Genomic DNA, 19,168 nt, shown 5'->3' with positions numbered 1-19,168 from the left:
CACTGCCAGCTCCTTGTTAATTGACAAAATTTTACCACTTATTTTGAACCACTAGTAAAATAAATTTAAAGTTCACTTGGAAGAGAACATATTCAGTGTATTTTACCTTTTTCCCAGCACGACTGCTCCTGGATCTTGAGATTTCGCCTCCAGTTCTTGAACTTCATCTACTAATGTTTTAAAAGCAGTCCTCTTGATACTGCAGAAAAAGATTTGCATGTAAACATTTGCGTGAAGACTTAAGACTTTACAAAACTGGTTTATTATCATGCTGCTACATACAACAGTAACCAGAGTACAAGCAACAGCTTTTCAATAGAATTGAAGAAGTTATAATAATTCTGAGCATTAATATAAGTATAGAAATAACAGACTTCAAATAAATGGTTCATAATATTAAATCTCAGTTATTAAATAAGAATCATATAATTAACTTTAATGATATCACTTTTTTGTGAAGAGATAACATTTTAAAACCTATAGTCTTTGAGAAAAATTAATAAAGTTTTAGTTTCTTCCATTCTGTATTTTTCATATGTTTAGAATCAGGCATGCAAAAAACTTCATTTCACAACTGTTATTCACTCATAATAGTGTGTTTGGAGATAACAGAATTTTTTCTTCTACCTTGAATGGGTTTTTAAGGATGATTTCTTCTAAAAACGAGCTCTCTAATGTGAACTGAAACTACCTGCTTTACTTCTTATTTGGTCTTCTTTACTAATTTAGTTTTCTAGGTCCTCAATCACTCCTTTCTTCTTTCTTTACTTATATAGAATTCATGACTATTACTAACTTCTATTCTGCAAACTCTACATTCTTGAGTTGACGTTACAAGTAGAGAAATCTGAGGATAAACTTACATCTGTATTTTTACGTACAAAACCAAGAATTACACTTACACCTTGTATGCCACGTCAAGAAGTAAAGAAGCCACAGGAATAAACAGGAGGCCGGTCCAAAAGACTCCAGAACTGAACAGCATGGCTGCCTGAGGAAACCAACAGAAACAATGTTACTTTAGAAGCTCAGAAATACATCATTCATGTTGTTTTTGTTTGATTTTAAGTAAAATCATTTTGAGAATCTCATTCTGCAAGAGGGTATACAGTAACTCTAAATGTAAACTTGTAAAATATTTGAAATTAAAAGCCAAAAGTGTTAAAACATGTATTTACTACATCTGTTTTTTTCTCCCCTTCAAGTAGCTAATATAGCAAAGTTTTATCATTTGCCAATTCTTTTCATGTTTTTATGTGAGATTTTTATTATTGTGGTCAATCCATGGAGTAATAAACTGACCTTCTTTTATAACTTAGACTATCTTTGACCTTTATCATAACTTAGAATACCAAAATTAACCTTTTTTGAGCAAATTCAAATGATTCTGGATTAAATTCTCTTATAATACAGCATGTAAAATAAATCCTAGCTAGAAACTAAATTTACTATTTCTGGCAAATAAAAATTAACTTTACTTTTATAAAATATGACATATTAAAAAAATCATCCAGATAAAGCATGAGTATAGTATAACTAAATTCAGATATCTATGAAAATAGTTTTATTTTCAGCTGAAATTATGTAGAATAATCTTAATTTTTGTTTAAAGATTTACATAATTTGTATTGGTACATCCTGTAATTGCTAAAGACAAACCAACTATCTAGTATGTAAAACCCAAATAAAAGTGTATAAAAAATAACTTAAATTCTTTTGTATCAAATTCCAAATTGCTATATCAGGGCTTTTTGGGTTGCAAAGAAAATGATTCTATGACTAAAAAATTAACAAATTTGATTAAACTTTTGCAATTATAATATCTTTGAAATATAATTAGATTACACAGAGCTTAAAAGGAATGTGTCATACAATAATATAAAAAGAAGTATTTTGTTTTACCTCATGTCTATTTGTTTATCAAGAGTAAATTTTCAGTAAAAGCTCTGTTATATCCCTATTAAAAAGTAGCCAACTAATGCAAGCACATTAACACTCTATGAAAAAAATCACACAGAACTTTTTTCTAACCAGGTATGCATAGTTTAGTAGTTAAAAATGATCTAGAGTTTAATTCTTATAGACAGTTTCACAATTACACACAAACAGTCCTAATCAATCAATCCTCATCAAACAGAAAGACTACTACTTGTAAATTATGTTTCAAATTACCTATTCATTTTGACTCTGAACTGAAGACCAAGAACTGCTGTTTCAATTTTTTTCTACATGAACACGGGCTTACCAATAGAGGGTTGGCTGAAGAATGATAAGGGTTTCCCCTTTATGGATCAAAAGCTCTGAACACGGATAAAATAAAAACATGCTATCACAAAAAATTTCAGCAAAGAAATGTTGCCACGTGGATTCCATGAAATAGCACCCATATTGTAGACCCCAACAGCACGAAAAATATTCACATAAAAGTCACTTTATTTTGTAAGCAAAACATGATCTTCGACATGTTTGCTGACATCCTCAATAGTGAAAACCAACAATAACTATGTAATAGGAAATGTCAATCAAGTCAGTGGGTTTTGTTGAGAGTGAAGGAAGCTTTTTAGTAAGGTAACAACTGTAAAAACCACATTTCTTTTACCTGCTGGGGGGAAAAGTTAAGATTCAAGATTCTAAGTCATGTAACTGAAAACACCATGTTTACTTGGCTTAATTTTAATCGATTTTAAGTTAGGGGGAAAGAGAAGAAAGACTTATTCTTGCCTTTGCCACCTTGTATTAAATGTCCGCTGGTGGAAAAGGCCAAAGTGGTAGTGGAGACTCGAGGCTGCTAATTCTGACCATTGTGATGTTAACTATGAATGGGGGACAACTGGCGCCCACTATTCAGTCCACCAGCCTTTGGCTTTACAAATGAACAACATGAATTGAGGGGAAAAAAGTTTTTCTGCGTCATATCTGAAAGCCTGTCAGATTTTTTTTTTCCTTTTGCAGAGTTAATCCAAACCTAAAAGATTTAAAGCCGACATTCGCATTAAAGACAGAGAGTCTCTTTGTATTTTTTGGATGAAGAGGGGGGAAAAAAAAATAAAATCCCACAGAGGTATTTCCTTCCTTTCTGTACAAGAAAGCTCCCCCTCCCTCTGTAGAAACCATTTTTGTCTCTAACTTTTCACATCTCTCCACTCGCAGGCAGGTCAGCTGGGGAAAGGCGCCCTATCCCATCAGACAATGTGGGAGCGGGGGAGGAGGGGGGAAACAGGAGCAGCCTGTTCGGGCCTGGGCTCGAGCTCCCTCCAAGAGCAGTTTGCAAATTGCTCCTAACGTGGGAGATTGGTGGGCCCTGCCAACTGGCCCCCACCGCCCCTCCTGGAGGCCCTGTGAGACCAAATGGAATCTGCCACAAAAGTGGCTCCCGGGGGACTTGAGAAAGGATCAGCCGAGGGAGAGCTAGCTGCAAAACCCGTATACTGGAGGGCACAGGCCCTGTGAAGGAACAAATAACCACTTGTCTCTGCAGAGCGACTGTGGCTTAACATCGGACCACGGGGGCTTCAAAAATGAACCAACGCTGTCTGAAAACGCAAGATGCAGCAGAGAGATGGGGAATTGTTCTGAAATGTCCATGTGAACTTGCAGAGAGAGAGCCTTTGAGAAAACAGGAGCTCATGTGCATTTAGCCAAGCTGAGGGGCTTGACCAGATAAGAGAGGCTTACCTTCTGACCCGCCATGAGGTGACCCCTCTGCATCGACGTTTCCACACCAGGGAGGAACACTTAACTTCGTCAACCTTCAGGGTCCCCCAGTTCAGTCTTGTAGGAGAAGGACTTTCAATGCGCTACCTGCCTACAAAGCTTCAGCGCTGTGGCCCTTAATTCTATCCCTCCTTTTACATTACAAATGTCAGAATGCTGTGCTATGAGTCACTCTTGGACAGAGGACAGACACTGATTCTCCTGTGGGGGACCCTGACCGTATCTGCGGACCCCCACTGGAGCAGGACTGATAAACAGCCCTGAGAGAAATCCCGGCTCTGCCCTTCCTAGCTCCCAGACTCGGGGAAGTAACTTCTCAGTCTCCGCTTTCTGGGCTGTAAAGTGGATTGTAAGAATTAAACCTGAAGATGTTTGTAAAGTAGCTGCTTTTCTTAGTAACACGGATTAATAACAAACTTTCCTTTCTTCAGCTTAATTTTCCAATTTCTTTAAACACACTAGTCTTTTGTTTTTCCTAGTGATCTCTCCCATGAGCTTCAAGGAGGGAAATTTTTACCACAATATCAAATTAAGTGTAAGTCAGCTTATAAATGTCATGTTTTCATCACATTGATACCACAAAATATGCTTGTCTTCAGATTGAAACTGGCCAAAGTAACTGACCACTAATAAATTCCCATTCACCTCAATTTGCTAATTTAGGAAATGGAGATACATTTTTTTTTCCATAAAAATTATTGAAGACAGCATAGGGATAATATGTTAATTTAGGAAGGGAAAATTACTCAGAAAACAGTGCTGTAAAACTTAGTTTTTTTTGAGGGGGTAAAGGGCAGCAAGGTAATATAAATTCCAGAGGGGTTAACAGTTAATGGGAATAACCACAAAAAAACCAAGAAGTGATTATTATGACTTTAGATAAAGTTTTATATAAGGACTTTCTTAGCTTAAAAACAGTGAAAAAAACTACAAAAAAATGCATTAGAGAACGGACTCATAAAAATGTAGCAGCCCCACATGTTCAAAAAGAACATAACCAAAAAGTTTGAAAAACACAAAACTGGGAGAATGACTGCCATGAACACATGAAATTTTGCAATAATACGTGATTGTAAAAATAGACCACTTATCTTCATAAGAATAGCTAAGATCCCAATAGATAGGAAAAAACCTGAGAAGATATTCACAAAAGCAGCAGCAAGTAATTAATAACACGGAAAAGTCATCAGCCTCTCCGTAATTATAGAAATGTGACCAAATTAGAGCAGATTTAAACACTTCACTATCAGTTGAGGGGGGATATAGTGAACAGGTCTTTGTAACAATTTATATTCCCATCAACAACGTACTTGCCTTTGAGAAAGGTATTTGTGCATCTAGGATGCAACGTTCATTCCTGTTCATTTGATAATTCAGTTTCTGGAACCACATGTCGAACTTTGGGGCACCTTTTGCATATAGGTTAGTATCCCATGAAACTAGTATCCTGTGGTCACTAGTCCTGAAAGCAATGCCCCCCAAAGGTGTGCCATGGCCCCACGGTTAGTACAGGTTTAAACACACCACAGCAATACCCTCTTGAGAGTCACAACACAGTCGAAGATTTAATTTGAGAAACCACAGTCAAGAATCCTATACTGAATAGTTTTCTCAACCAAGGTTTCTAAATGTATTTACTGACCCTGGCACACTTTCCCCACACATGGCTTACTAACATCCCATGGAACTAATTTTGGGGAATGCAACTATTCATTGTGGGTTCTTTTCAATAGCAAAACATTAGTGAAAACTAACCAGACACTATGTGGCTGGTTAAGCAAATGTACATCCATTAAGGGAATATTATCCAAGCTGTCATTAAAGATGCTGTTCACAGAATGTAATTATTAGAAAACTGATCAGAAGAGTCCTGAATACAGGAGGAAAAGGTAAATATCCTGCTATTCTCTCAGGAGCCTTCTGTTACACAAACACTCCCTAGGAAGCTTGGCGGTTTCTCTTGTCTATACGGGGTCAGTCACGACGTTTCCCTGTGGCTTCGACCTCTTGCCTGTACTTCAAACACAGACTAACCAGCTGTGAACCTGACCATCACACGTACTTCAAACTAGATACATCCTACATTGAACACAGTCTTCCCCCCAGACCTGCTCTCCCTTTGTGCAATCTATCCAGGGAATGACTTCCGTGCCAATTTAGCGACTAAGACAGAAACTAGGCTCTATTCTTGCATTGTATTTTACACCACATCCAATATAACACCAGGTTCTGTTGTGTTTCAACATCTTCAAACTTATCCACTTCTTGTCAATCCTGCTGCCATTATCCCAGTCCCACAATTTGCCTGTCCTCCAAATAGCCTCCTAGCTGGACTTACTGACACTAGTCTTGCTCTGTGGCTAGCCAGTCTGCACACTGCAGCCAGAGGGATATTTCCAAAGTGCAAATTAGATTTTAGCAGTTCTTGGACTAAACCCCTTCAATGGCTTTATGCCACCCTCAAGTGAAGAGTACAAAGTCCTTACCAGGATTTCAAGATCTTTCCTAACTGACTTCTGATTGCTTCCCCGTATCATCTCTCGAGCCAGTCCCCATCTCTAGCTACACAACGTGTTTGAGTTCCGGGAGTGTGCTCAAGCTTACTTTTATTCCTGAGCCACTGCATCTGTGATTTCTATTTGCTCCCCAGTTTTCACCTCAGATGTCACTTCCTTCCTTCGGTTTGGGTTAGCTGGCCCTACTTTGGGCTTCGGTTTTGGTGGCACCTATTACCCATTTTCTAGCTGCTCCTTTGTCTTCCTGTTATACTTTAATTGCTGTAAGAGGAAGAACTGTACCTTGATAAATTTTACAACCCAAGTGCTTCATCACCAAGCAAGTGTTCAATATATAGTTGTTGAAGAAGTTGTTAGAACCTAGTGTTTGGAGAGATTAAAAGTCAAAACACCACAGCTTTGGGACTATGTTTCTGAGACGTGGTGGTGACAGTTTGATTAGTTTGCCTGTGTTGTGGCATGCAGTTATCCTGGGAGCAGTTATAACTAGATATTTGTGTGATTTAGGGAGACAGGAGAAGAGGTTGATCCAGCTCCCTAATCATCCTTTTCCAATGTAGATTGTCTTTTCCCGTTAAAAAAGCTGAGTGACATGCATTACAAGCATAAGTATGTTAAACTCCCTCCCTCTCCCTCCCATACAAATCAAAAGAAATATGTATTTTGGTGAATACAGGGAAAGTAGACTGGAAATTACATAATTTTTAGGGGGGGTGGGGTGGGGAGAAGGAGGTAGAATGGGCAGGAAGAAGAGGAAGGTCTCGCGCCAGTTTACTACTAGCATTTATTATCATGTGCTCTGACCTAAACCTTTATTCTATGGCTTCAGGTACTTTGTGCTTCAAGTAATGATGTTAATAATATCTGGGTAACTTTCTGTGACTTGGTCTTTGCTTAACTTTTCAGTTCTAGTTCCAACTATTTCCTACCTTAGCAACCCCAAACTCCCTCTGCTTGGGCTGTTCTCTACTTGGAAAGCCCTTCTCACACTTGCCTTGCTGGGCAGCTCAGGGAACAATAGTACCAAGAAACCTTTCCAAACTATCCAAAGCAAAGCCTAGGGATCAAGTGCCCTCTCCTCTGCCAGCACCTGTGCATTTGATCATACTAATTAGCATCTTATATTCTAATTATCTGTTAATCTATTGGTCTACTCCATGAGACTTAAGCTCCTCAGAATGACTCTCTTTTTTCAACTTTTGATTCACTGATATCCAGCATAGGTCCTGACCCACAGGCACTCCATAAATCTCAGTTGAATTGAGCTGAACTGGGCTCTTATGCAGGATGAATTACTACTTTCTCCATAAAAATAGACAGGGCAGAACACCCAGAAAATAACTAAGGAGAAGGGTGTTTCAGATAAACCCCAATATGTTTGAAATTATTCCCAGAAGCTCTTGATTACTCAGAGACAAAGAAAACCCTTGGCTTGAATTATCCCAAACAAACAAACAAAAATCTCAGAAAATATGCAAACTGTTCCAAACAAAAAAATCTTAGAAAATATGCAAATTAGACACAGTTCACAGTATTTATGTGCTTCTTTTCTTTAGGTATTTCTGGGGGGTGGTGAGGGACTGAATAAGGGGTGATCACCCTTGGGACTCTGTACTAATATTCAATTTAGTGGCATGATGCAAGAAATAACCTTTGAATCTCCATCCTCTGGCAAGGGAGTAATGAGAAAACAAATGATTAAAAAAGATGTTCAGAGAAAAAGGAGAAAGGGCTAGTTACCACCTAGATCAATCAGAAGTTAGCTTTCTCAAAAAAAAAAAAAAAAGCAAAAATTGACTGTATTCAACTGAACATGCAAAAGACAGTAGTGTTTCTAAAAAGGAATAAAGAACACTAGGAAATGTGTGGCTCTGAAACTTTACTTTCTGAGGAGATAGTTCCCAGAATAGTAAAATTAATTAAGAACAGGATTTGTCTTTGTTTTATTTTAATTGTCTTTATTGTGCTATTTAAAAAACTTGAAAGTACCATAAAAATGAGAATAAAATTAGCAGAAAAATATTCTTTTTATTATGAGAAATATAATTTAAAAATGTTACAATGATCCTGAATAAGTTGTATACGAAAGCATATGTTATCTCAATGCTCACAATGTTTACCTATTTTATCATTCTTATGGGTTTTTATAATTTTGTGATGGCTCTGTATTCTTTCTTTTATAAAGCCATCTCATTAAGCATCAATTGTTTGATTAATAGTAATTCAATCTGTAGAACACAATGACCTATATTTTAGATTATAGGAAATTTTTTTCTATTAAAATTATTTATTTTCTAGCTTTACTAAGGTATAAATGACATACAACATTATGTAAGTTTAAGGTATACAATGTGTTGATTTGATGCACGTATATATTGCAAAATAAGCACCACCATAGCATAGCTACCACCTCTATCCTGTCACGCAATTACCATTTCTTTTGGGAGCTCTTTTTAAAAACTCAAAACTTCAAAAAGCACTTAGCTATAGAAAGGCATAGAAGAGCTGATATATGACTTATACAGGAAAATTACTGACTTTCATGGCAGAGACGTCCAGTTGTCCCCTAATATGTCCCCTCCCCCTTCTTAGATGCAACCACTCGATTTTTGACTGGACACCTTGTCCTCTAGCTCAAAGGCTATATTCCTCCAGCTCTCTTGTTGCAGTGAGGTGTGGCCATGTGACTAACTTTGGCTAATGAAATCCAAGTGGAAATGTGGTAGGCAATATCTAGGATAGAGCCTCAAAGAGAAAGAATTTTTCCCGATTCCTTGCTGGCTGGAATGTTGGTAAATGGTTAGAACTTAAGCAGTCAGGTGGACGACGAGGAAGTACATTGAGGTTGGCACTGCAGCAAGATAGAAGCAGCCTGGTCCTTGATGACTGCACAGCTGCCACCCCAGTCCTGGACTACCTGCCTCCACTAGACTTCTTTTATATCAGAGACACATACGTTTCTATCTTGTTCAATGCAGTTACTTTTTTTTTTTTAAACATCAAGAAACATGCCATAAAAAATAACTTGCTTTGGATGATACATGCTAGGGAAACTACGTGATCACTTGGAACAAAACAGCTTTTGACCACTCATTGACAATCCCTTTGTCTTACCATATCATGGGACGCAAAAATTGTGTCCCATTATGAGCTTTATTGAAGCAGATAACAGTGACATTCATGGTTTCTTTCATGAACATTTCTGATCGAATCCCTGGCAAACAACACGAATATAAGCTGTACTGGTCTGATGAGCTCGAACGCCGAGCCTGGAGGGGTGATCTGCCCTCTGCCCATCTCACATGGCTCTTTCCTGCTCTTGGTGCCAGCCACACTGGTCTTTTATTCTTTGAACTTGCCAGGCTCATTCCTGCTTCAGAGCATGAGTTCCTGCTGTTCCTTTAACCCCAAAATGTTCTTTACACATCAGGTATCCATCCATCCCACATCGTTTGAGTTTCAGCTTAGCTGTCCCTTCTTCAGAAAGACATTCCTGGAGCACCCATTATAGTCCCTGTCATATCCTGCTTTTTTTTTTCTTTTTTTCTATCACTTGTCACTTGTGAAATTATCTTCAGTCGTTCATTAGTTAGTCATTTGTTAGCTGATTTAATGACCATTTCTCCTTCCCATATTCCCTAGTCATCTCAACCTGAACACTAATGCAGATCCTGCTTAATTAATCCGTTACCTTGACACAGCACCCTCACTGATTAAGCACTCAACACATATTTATGGAATGAATGAATATGAGAACGAATTGACTCCAGAGAACAGCCAAAGCTCTGCCATGCTAAGAGCAGGCTTTGTTCAGCTTTCCGTGCCTCAGTCACCACTCTGGCACTTTGGGTACACACAGCATCTCTTCCATTGATGACCTTAACACCCCATCATCAGCAATGCGATCCTTAAGGGCAAAGACCAATTCCGTTCATCTTTGCATCCTCTAGTGTCTAACGCAGAGCACGGCATACATTAGACACTCTACATACATTTGCTCTGCTATTGTGGGAAAAGATGCTGGGCTTACAGAAAGGAATGGCAGCTCTGTGACTCTAAAGAGAGCTCTAACTTTAAAATGTGCCCAAGTGTCCTGATCGGCCATGACATTTGCCGTATGTGTGTCTTTCTTTCCTTCTCCATATTTCTATGCAGGCTTCTCTGTACAAACTGGGCTTGGAAGTGGCTATGTAGCCAGCTGCCTTAAGACTTGTGGCCGTCTGCTTGCCTCATTTACTGTCTGAGGCATGACAACTGTGACCTTGTTTTACTGGATGGGCTCACTACCACTGCTCACTGAAGAACCTCTGACAGAGTTTAGGGTAGTTTTGCCCTCTAGGCTACTTGGCTAAACACAGTCATCTTGGATGAAACTCCATCGTATCATAACACTGCCCCACCCCATCTGCAAGGGCTGGTGACCAATAAATTATCACATGCTATCGAGGTAATTAAAAGCCGAGAGATGAAGAAGGGCGATTTTAACCAGGAAATTCCTCATATGTAAAGTAATTTATTATGTTGGTAAAATGGGTAACAGCATAATTTAGGAAAACCATATCACTAACGTGGTTTATTAATACCTTTCCTACAGGGGTGACACCAAAGGGTTCAACAAAGATTTTTATTGTTTTTCAGAAAGACTTTACAAACCTCAATCAAGAGATCTGAAATTCTGTAAAACACATGCTCGTTCCTTAACTTCAATTTCCTTCAGTAGTTTTATAGATCCCTTAGGCCAGGGAGAGCAGAACCAGATGGTGCTTTTGGGAGGACTTCGCTGTGCATGTCTGCAATGCCATGATACATTTAAAAGTGTTGCTGATACTGAGCTCCTGGTATTAATCGTGATATGAAATGATCCTTGATGGAGCTGGCTTTTTATTTTTTAATCTGGTATTGTAATCATAGTGGCTAACATATTTTTTTCTGGAAATTAAAAAAAAAAACCCAGTAACATCATCTAGACCAGTCGGAAAGCAGGCCAGCATATGTTTATATAACATAGCACTTCTCCCCAGGGCCTACCTTGCCCCATAAATTGTTGTACTGGTGTGAAAAAATACAAGTCATGGCTTAAAAAAAAAAGAAAAAAAGTCCTCCTCTTAAATCACAACCATATTTGTGAGCGGAGAGGAAGACAGCAGCATATTTAAAGCTGCAGCCGAGCCTGTCATACTATTTTCTCTTTATTTGACTTTCTGAAATAATTTCTGATCGTTGTATTTTTCTACCTTTGTATGATCCACTCCCCCTCCCACACCCCTATGTCAGAATTCCTTTTTCACAGATAAATATTTCAATGGTTTGTGGTAGTGGGACACTTGTTAATCATTACCATTTGAATCATTATTATGAGTAGAGATGTAGAATTACTGTAATGGAAACAAAGCTCAAAAATATAGGAAGGAATGTTTCCCAAAAGGGAACACCCTGCCCACCAACTGAGAGCAGGCTGGAGTAACTGAAGTCTGCACTACACTCTGAGATATTTGGGGAATGGATTTCTGGTAACTTCAGGCATGGAGAATGTGCTGAAGTAAGGGGGAAAGAAACTACTGATCGTGTGAAAAAAGAAAACAAACCCTAGTCAGAGATAATGGTAGCTGAGGACAGCTGAAGACAGAAATATTGTATGCAGATAACAGATTGCTTAGTTTACCAACAAGATGGAACCAAGTACCTGGACTGGTGGCACTGCCACTAAAAGGCCTTTAAAGTTGATAAGGCTGGGAGAAAAGCCTTAATGGAGAAGAATGAAAAGATAAAAGAAATGTAAAAGAAACAGAACACTGGTTAAGGTGGTCGATTCTGGCTGGGTTCTAGTCGTAGCTCAGATACTTACAAGCTGTGTGACCTTGAGAAAATTATTTAACCACTCTGTGTCTGTGACATATATAATGGACCATACCTCACAGTGTTGCTATTCAATGCTCCTAGTGCTAAATGAGTGAAGACATGAAAAGTGCTGTAACAGTGACTGACCTTCAGTAAGGAGGCCCTATTATGATCTGAGTGGCAATGGTACATTCTCTGATGAGGTGGCATGATTGGGTCTCCAATTTCATGCATATATTTTTTAATGAGATGGGTATTATGCTAATATTGCAGTTAAGGATGGGCAAGGGGCTAGGCTATGAAGTGAGATGGAATTCCTATAAATGTGTTGAGGATGTCAAGTGACTTGAAAAGGGAGAACTAAAAATCTGGGTACTTTTTAAAAAGAGATGGAAACACTTTTATATCTGGCTAGCTTAGGCCCTGGGTATCCTGGGAAACTGCAGATAAATCAGAGGGAAATCAAAGCAAGGAAGATGGCTGCATTGGAAAAAAAAAAAAGACGAGCTATCTGGGAGTAAGGAATAGCAATGCCTTTCCCCCACCTCCCACCCCAAAGTATTTAGTTTCTCCGGATATTAGAGAAAACCAATGTGATTATATGATTTGGGGGAAAAAAAACCCAAACCTGTGATGACTTCTCTGGGTCAGTTGCTTTGCTTACCACAAAGGTCTGTGACATGGATTTAAAATAAGGTCTGCCAGGGATCAAACACAGTGCCTGAGGAACATGGTAGGTGCACAATAGATGTTGGTTCCCTTCCCTCCTCCTCTTAGCGCGCCAGGAGTTTCTTTGAACATGTTGAAAGAAATGACTCTGTCTTCATAGGGGGCCACAAAGATAAACCAAGGATACAAATTGGAAAGGACTATAAAACTGAGGTCTATTTGTGAATATACAACTGAATATACACACACGAGACCTGTACCTGTAAGTTGCCTAATTTGTGTGTAATTTGCACCCCGAGATCCTGTTAACTAGAGTAAGACAGTCTGTGCCCTTTCAACATTTAAGATGTTCCTCTGGGGAGAAGAGTGAAGAGAAACACAGAGAGAATATAAATCTCAGGAGCTGGCAGGCAACCTCGGAGGCGTAGATGATTGAGGCTGCTTAAGAATCACTTGTGGCCCATCGGCACAGAAACAGGTGATCACACGAGACCAGCATCCTGCTCTGCAGCTACTGGAAACTGCGACCTGTGGACCTCTACATGTTAGAAAGATGTTCTTTTTGAGCTGCAACCTGGCTCTGTGTCACCTCTACCCCACCATTTCTCATTTGTTTATTTGCAACCAAAAAGCAAGCAAAAAATGTTACTGGATGATCATTTATTTAACACCAATTTACGGGGCACTAGGAGCCCCACACTGTTATGTAGGCGCGAATGAGTGAAGAAATGAAGGGGCAGGGGACACCTGAGAAGGGGTGTAAGCAATCAGGAACGGTCACTGTGGCTCGGATGTGGAGGATGGGCTGAAGAAAAGCAAGACCACTGAAATGTCTACAGAGAGAAGAAAGGTGGAGGAGGCCGTGCTGTCAGGGAATCAGAGATTTCCTCTTTCACACAAGTCCTTGCAGTACCTGCAAGGGAGTGACAGTCCCTTCAGACTTCTAATTCCCAGATGACAGACCATGGATTCCTCTGACTAACTATGATCAGAGAGCAGAATAGCACAGGGCTTAAGGTAGTGGGGCTGCTTCAGGCCTGGGGCCAGACGTCACAGTCAAAGTCTCCTCTGCCACTGAGTATGAGTGGGGTGTGAGACCAGGGACTTGACCTCTCAGTTTCTGTGTTCTTCTCTGTGAAATGTTTATACAACACATTTCTGGGAGGATCCAGTGAGTTGCGGACAAGCACATCCTAACGTGTTCACAGCCAGCACGATGGAGTCCACCTTGACTCCACCTTTCACTCCTCACATCCGGTCTGTCAGCCAATCCTATTGGCTGGGCTCTACCTTCCCAACAGATTCAGAATCGGGCCACTTCCCCGACTGCCACCCTTCTGGCCCACACCACCATGGTCTCTCGCCTGGGTTATTGCATTTACTTCCTAAGGGGTTCCTAACACAGCAGCCATAGCCCTGCTATGAAAACAGAAGTCAGGTCTCAGACCCATCCGATGGCTCTTGACCTGACCATGAGTAAAACCCACAAAGCTCTATAGGGAGTGCAACATGTCAAGTAAAGGAATGCTCATCTTGATACTTATCCTGGTAGTATTGGCAGTAATATATTACTATATATAACATATAATACTATATATGTAATATATAATAATATGCAACATGTAATACATAATATATTACAATAGTATTTTGCTATGAAAGTTAACAGATGAATAAATTTTATTCAAGATTTAATATATATATAAAATATATATATACACACATGCAAAGATATAAATATTGGCACATAAATGAATTTTTCATATATACACATATGTATGTTATGTATTTGGCTATACTCTTGATTGAAATATAGTTTTAAGATTAGAAAAATATAAACCTAAGAGTAGTTACTTCTTTCTGAAATTAACTGGTTTGTAATAGAACTAGTGACTCTCTACTAATAATAAAAATGTGAAAAATTGAGTATTGCTACTAACTTTTTTTGGGATCTATTACCCTGGTGCCCAGGAAATGCAGACTATCTGTCATGGAGAATTTGAGTGGCATTCTTGTTATCCTCTGTTTTTGAGTTGTGAGGATCATTCACATACACACATATGTATCAAAACGCTTGGCAAACACTAAAGCACTACATAAATTTAAAGTATTATCCTTTTCTTTGAATAAATTAAACAGAGTTACATTTTGGACAAGCTCGTCAAGCCTCACACTGAATTAATCCATTTTCATATTTTCAGTGGAGCACAAACTATTTAAACATTATATTCAAAGTATCAGTAGTAATAAAACAAGAAGAAAAAGAACCCCTGTTCACACTTCTCACTGTATGTGAAGTGAACAGTAATGTGATGGAGTGCTGACATTCATTTCACTTGGAATTAAACACGGCATCACCGCAAATCTCAGGAGATGATATTAAGTTTTCTGTTTGGATAATACCAGGAATTCTACAAGCAAGGGTAGAATTATATTCAGTTGGCAAAAAGCCAATCAAACTTCACACTTGTCCTAGAAGTAAGTGGTCAAAAACTCTGTTCTTGTCATCAAAGCTGCTGGCTATAGTTGCTTAAACTATCAGGATCTCAAAATCTTTTGTGTTATTCATTTTGAAGAGAAAACATTAAGAAATGAGATAAAATGAAAAAGATATTAAGTTGGAATTGACCTTAGGGAAAAGCAGGTCCAATCAGATAGAATGCATCGAATAAAAATAAAGAATAAAACTGGATTTTTTAAGTGGTGTCATCAGACTTTGATTTTATTTCTTCAGGAAAAAAGCACTCAGAAACCAAGGTAACAGGGAGATGAATTCACAGCTTTCTCTATGTTTTCCTCAAAATACATGCTGTAAATTTTCTAGAGTTCACAGTACATGCTTCAAAAGAAGGCTTTACTTTTGGTGGAAGGAAGTACATGTTCTTTGATACAAATGTCTGGTTTTGCTGTAATGGTATATAATGCCACTCTCTAATAAATTTAACCACAAAAAAAATTTTTTTTAATGTGTCTGTATTCTACTAATTTATAAAAAGCAGAATGCTGTCAGATAAAATTTCATGAAAATGATCTATAAACCAGACTGTCAAAAGTGAAAGGTACTCAGGCAGTACTTAGGGGCAACAAGTACATGGAAACCGCTGGAACAGTTTCCTGTGACTATGGGAAAACAATGTACTGTAACGGAGCTCACATTACCTTGATTTGCAAGTTACTGTGAGGTCACAGGAAATCCTGAAATGTTTTCCACATTTTCTTTTATACATTTTATGTCAAATTTCCTGCAATTGAAATCATAAACCCTCCTACTGCTGGAATCTCTTCTGAAGGAAAGGAGATCTTGTGACATTCCCTCATGAACACCTAATAACTCAATTCCTACTAGTGTAACAAGAAACTGAAAGACAGAATTGAAAATGGACTATGATAAGGCTGAAATGTCAGATGCCCTAACTCTTTCAGAATGAAAACCAAACTGATGTCATTAAGACAACTCTAAAAGTGCATTTAATCTCATGACAGTAGGCTTTTCTTTAGAATAAGAGATAACAGAAGAAATGATAGACTGTCCCAAACACATAAGCTCACCATTTCCGCAAATCTCTCATCCGAAATGTATTTGTGATTTACGTTCTCATTTTAAAATGGCATTTTCTATATGGATATTCTTAACATGATTCAAGCTCCCGACAACCATATTTTATTTTCCCTGTTATGTTTATGAAAGGATAAGTCAGATTTAAGTAAAACGTCTAAATTTAAAATATTCTCTTAAGATTTATTGCTTACAATGGTGGAATTTAAAAATAGCCTTTAAATGGTAAAATGCTATTTTAATATAAATCCAAACGAAACAACTCAGGTTCATTAATGAATACCTATTTTGAAGCTTGTTGGATCACGAGTTATTAGGACACATTACCTCTCCTGACATGTCAGGGGCCATCGGAACAGCAGGCCACAGAGATGAGTAGATTCCAAAAAAGACCACCCACAGTGAGATGCTGCCCCAAATTGCTATGTGGCTGAACTGTGAAGAAAAGGGAATTGGAGTCAAAAGACTTTTAGATAGACCGAGTATACAAACACTAATAACACTTTCACAAACTCCCTTATTAATTTTTTACTACATCCATAGACTATTATCTATGGGAATTTCTAAATAATTGTGTGCATGAGTGTGTGTATGTGTGTTTTAACCGGATCTTTCATTAAATGCTAATCTCTTTCCACAACAGCTATGATATTTGTGGTACTGGCATTTGGAACTGTTCTTTCTCTACCTCCTTTGGTGGGTCTCTCCTCCTACTCTTCTTTTTCCCCCCGTACCATCTTTAAGGCTCCTGATTTTTGCTCTGAATGCTCTTGCTGAAAGGTGTTAGACACTTCTGTCAATACTATCTGTATGCCCATGACAGTCAAATCCAAATTTCTTATGCCAATCTTTCTTCTGAGCATCAAACTTTAATTTTCTTTTCTCTTTCTTTCTTTGTTTCTCTCACTCTCTCTCTCTCTTTCTTTCTTTCTTTTTTTTTGTTACCTAGGTCTCTCTACCTGGATGTGAATATACTTAAAAACTAAGGTATCTAAAATAGAACTTGTTTTATCCATATTGGATATTTACAAATATCTGAGGACAAATATTTTGCTAAAATGATTTGTCTTCAGAATCATTTTGCGATGGATTTTCTGCCAAATGCCAGTCTTGTGACACACTCTACTAAGAAAAGGCTCCTTGTCAGCAAGTTTAAAAGCCTCCCCTCTTCCTGGGATAGTCACAATATATGCTCATATATTAAGGGCTCTATGAAGTCTTGTGGTAAATAAACTTATTTGTTTGCTTTACTCAATGTTTCCAAACTAGAATCGCTGGTTCTGCCCCCTCCATCCCTGACCCCCGAACAATTTACAACCCAGAGCACTAGGGTTAAGGGATATATAAAGTTAGAATGACAAACTACAAAAAAATTAGCAATAATGCATAAGCAAACGTGATATTTCTTGGTTGTGATTAGAGATACTCTTACCCATGTCCAGTATGATGTCTCCAATCCAGCCTTCAAACACACAGTTATCACCACAAACTATAACAGAAGGGAAGATGTTATATATTTTTTTAAATAAATAGGATAGTTCATCAAATGATTGAAAGTGAGATTTATAAAGAACAAGTATCTCGGAATTGCATGATCGGACTAGCAGATTTCTCACAGCTTGCCTTGTATGTCCAACAAGCAAAGAATCAAGTGAATTAACCGGGTGGCTGAACATTATGACCGTGACCAGCCAGCCTGCCCATCTGCAGCATCACACCCTGTCTCTTCCCACCTCACAGCACAGTCCCTCCACGAGGTGCCGGAGCACGTGTCTGCCTGCTTCTAGTACAATTCATGAACAGTGACGGAGCATATACTTGGGTTTTCAAGCTTGCTTTAATTGGATATCATCTTTAATACTTAAAGCCTCCACTTCCTGAATTTTAAAGATAAATTCTAAAAGTAATATAACTGGATATTTAGAAATCTAAACACTTATTCTGTAACTATTTACTTGAAACTACGCAGAGAATATAAGAGCTAATTATGTGATGTATACCCCCATCGTCGGTGACTAAGCTACTAATTCCAAAGGAAGGGAACCAGGTTTAATGAACTGCCCTGTGTTTTCCACAGGGTAACATCATGCTTAAGTGGACTGGGCCTGATCTCAGACAATTTGTGCTAAGGATGCCATCATTTATTAGCTGTTTTGGTTAAGGAACAACGCAAGTTCCTTGACATCTCTGTGTCTCAGCTCTTCATCTATAAACTGATAAAGCTCACCTACCTCCTCGGGGTTTGAGTGCAAAGCACCAAGAACAGTGCTGAGCACTGTTATCTATTATCATCTATTTATAATTAATCATAAAATTTTAAACATTGTTAGTAATCTAGAGAGCTCTGGGCATTTTCAGTAGTTTGCGGTGATGGATGTATGACGTGTGCTTAGCACTGGTCATCAATAAATGCTTCAATGGCCAAGTCCCACCTTCAGGCCTTTTAAGGGTTTGCACATAGTATTTGCTTAGATGCTTCCCAGAGGGGTCATAAAGTTACGGAGGCAGTTGGGCTTTCTCAGCAGGCTATTCCATAACAATGTAGGATTATTATCTGTAGAACTAAAACTGTTATTAAAATGTAAATATTAATTAACTGGAGTGATATGAAAAGTCCTAAAGTAAGATATAGTTTAACTTAAAATTGAAGAAAAACTGCCTCTTAAGACCTGGGTACTTTAATATGTCCCTAGGAAACATCCATGATACAGACTGATTAATTTCTAAACTTACTCTATCAGGTATTTGCTTATTTCTGTTTTGCATTCATGTTGTATGAGAACAAATCACCAGCCCCCTAGAACATATTTTTCCTTTCTCTTACTATTTCAGGGGGCTGATGTCTATGGAAAGGAGACCTCTGGATTTGCCAAAA

The 19,168-nt window shown here is 38.3% G+C and overlaps 1 protein-coding gene across 1 annotated transcript in view; it reads right to left on the bottom strand.

Moving 5' to 3' along the window:
• The window catches only part of ATP8A1 (ATPase phospholipid transporting 8A1), a 211,590-nt gene that overhangs the window by 8,969 nt on the left and 183,453 nt on the right, over positions 1-19,168 (bottom strand). Inside the window, exons 30-33 of the mRNA XM_019628491.1 lie at positions 17,726-17,782; positions 16,621-16,728; positions 903-991; positions 107-199 (exon numbers count right to left, since the gene is read on the bottom strand). Coding sequence (XP_019484036.1) covers positions 107-199; positions 903-991; positions 16,621-16,728; positions 17,726-17,782 — 347 coding nt within the window. The remainder of the gene's footprint in view (positions 1-106; positions 200-902; positions 992-16,620; positions 16,729-17,725; positions 17,783-19,168) is intronic.

Source organism: Hipposideros armiger, unplaced genomic scaffold (assembly GCF_001890085.2).
Source record: "Hipposideros armiger isolate ML-2016 unplaced genomic scaffold, ASM189008v1 scaffold_798, whole genome shotgun sequence".
In the NCBI taxonomy this organism is placed as follows: domain Eukaryota; kingdom Metazoa; phylum Chordata; class Mammalia; order Chiroptera; family Hipposideridae; genus Hipposideros; species Hipposideros armiger.
The sequence above is the reverse complement of the archived record's forward strand: the minus strand, read 5'-3'. Positions and strand labels throughout refer to the sequence as shown.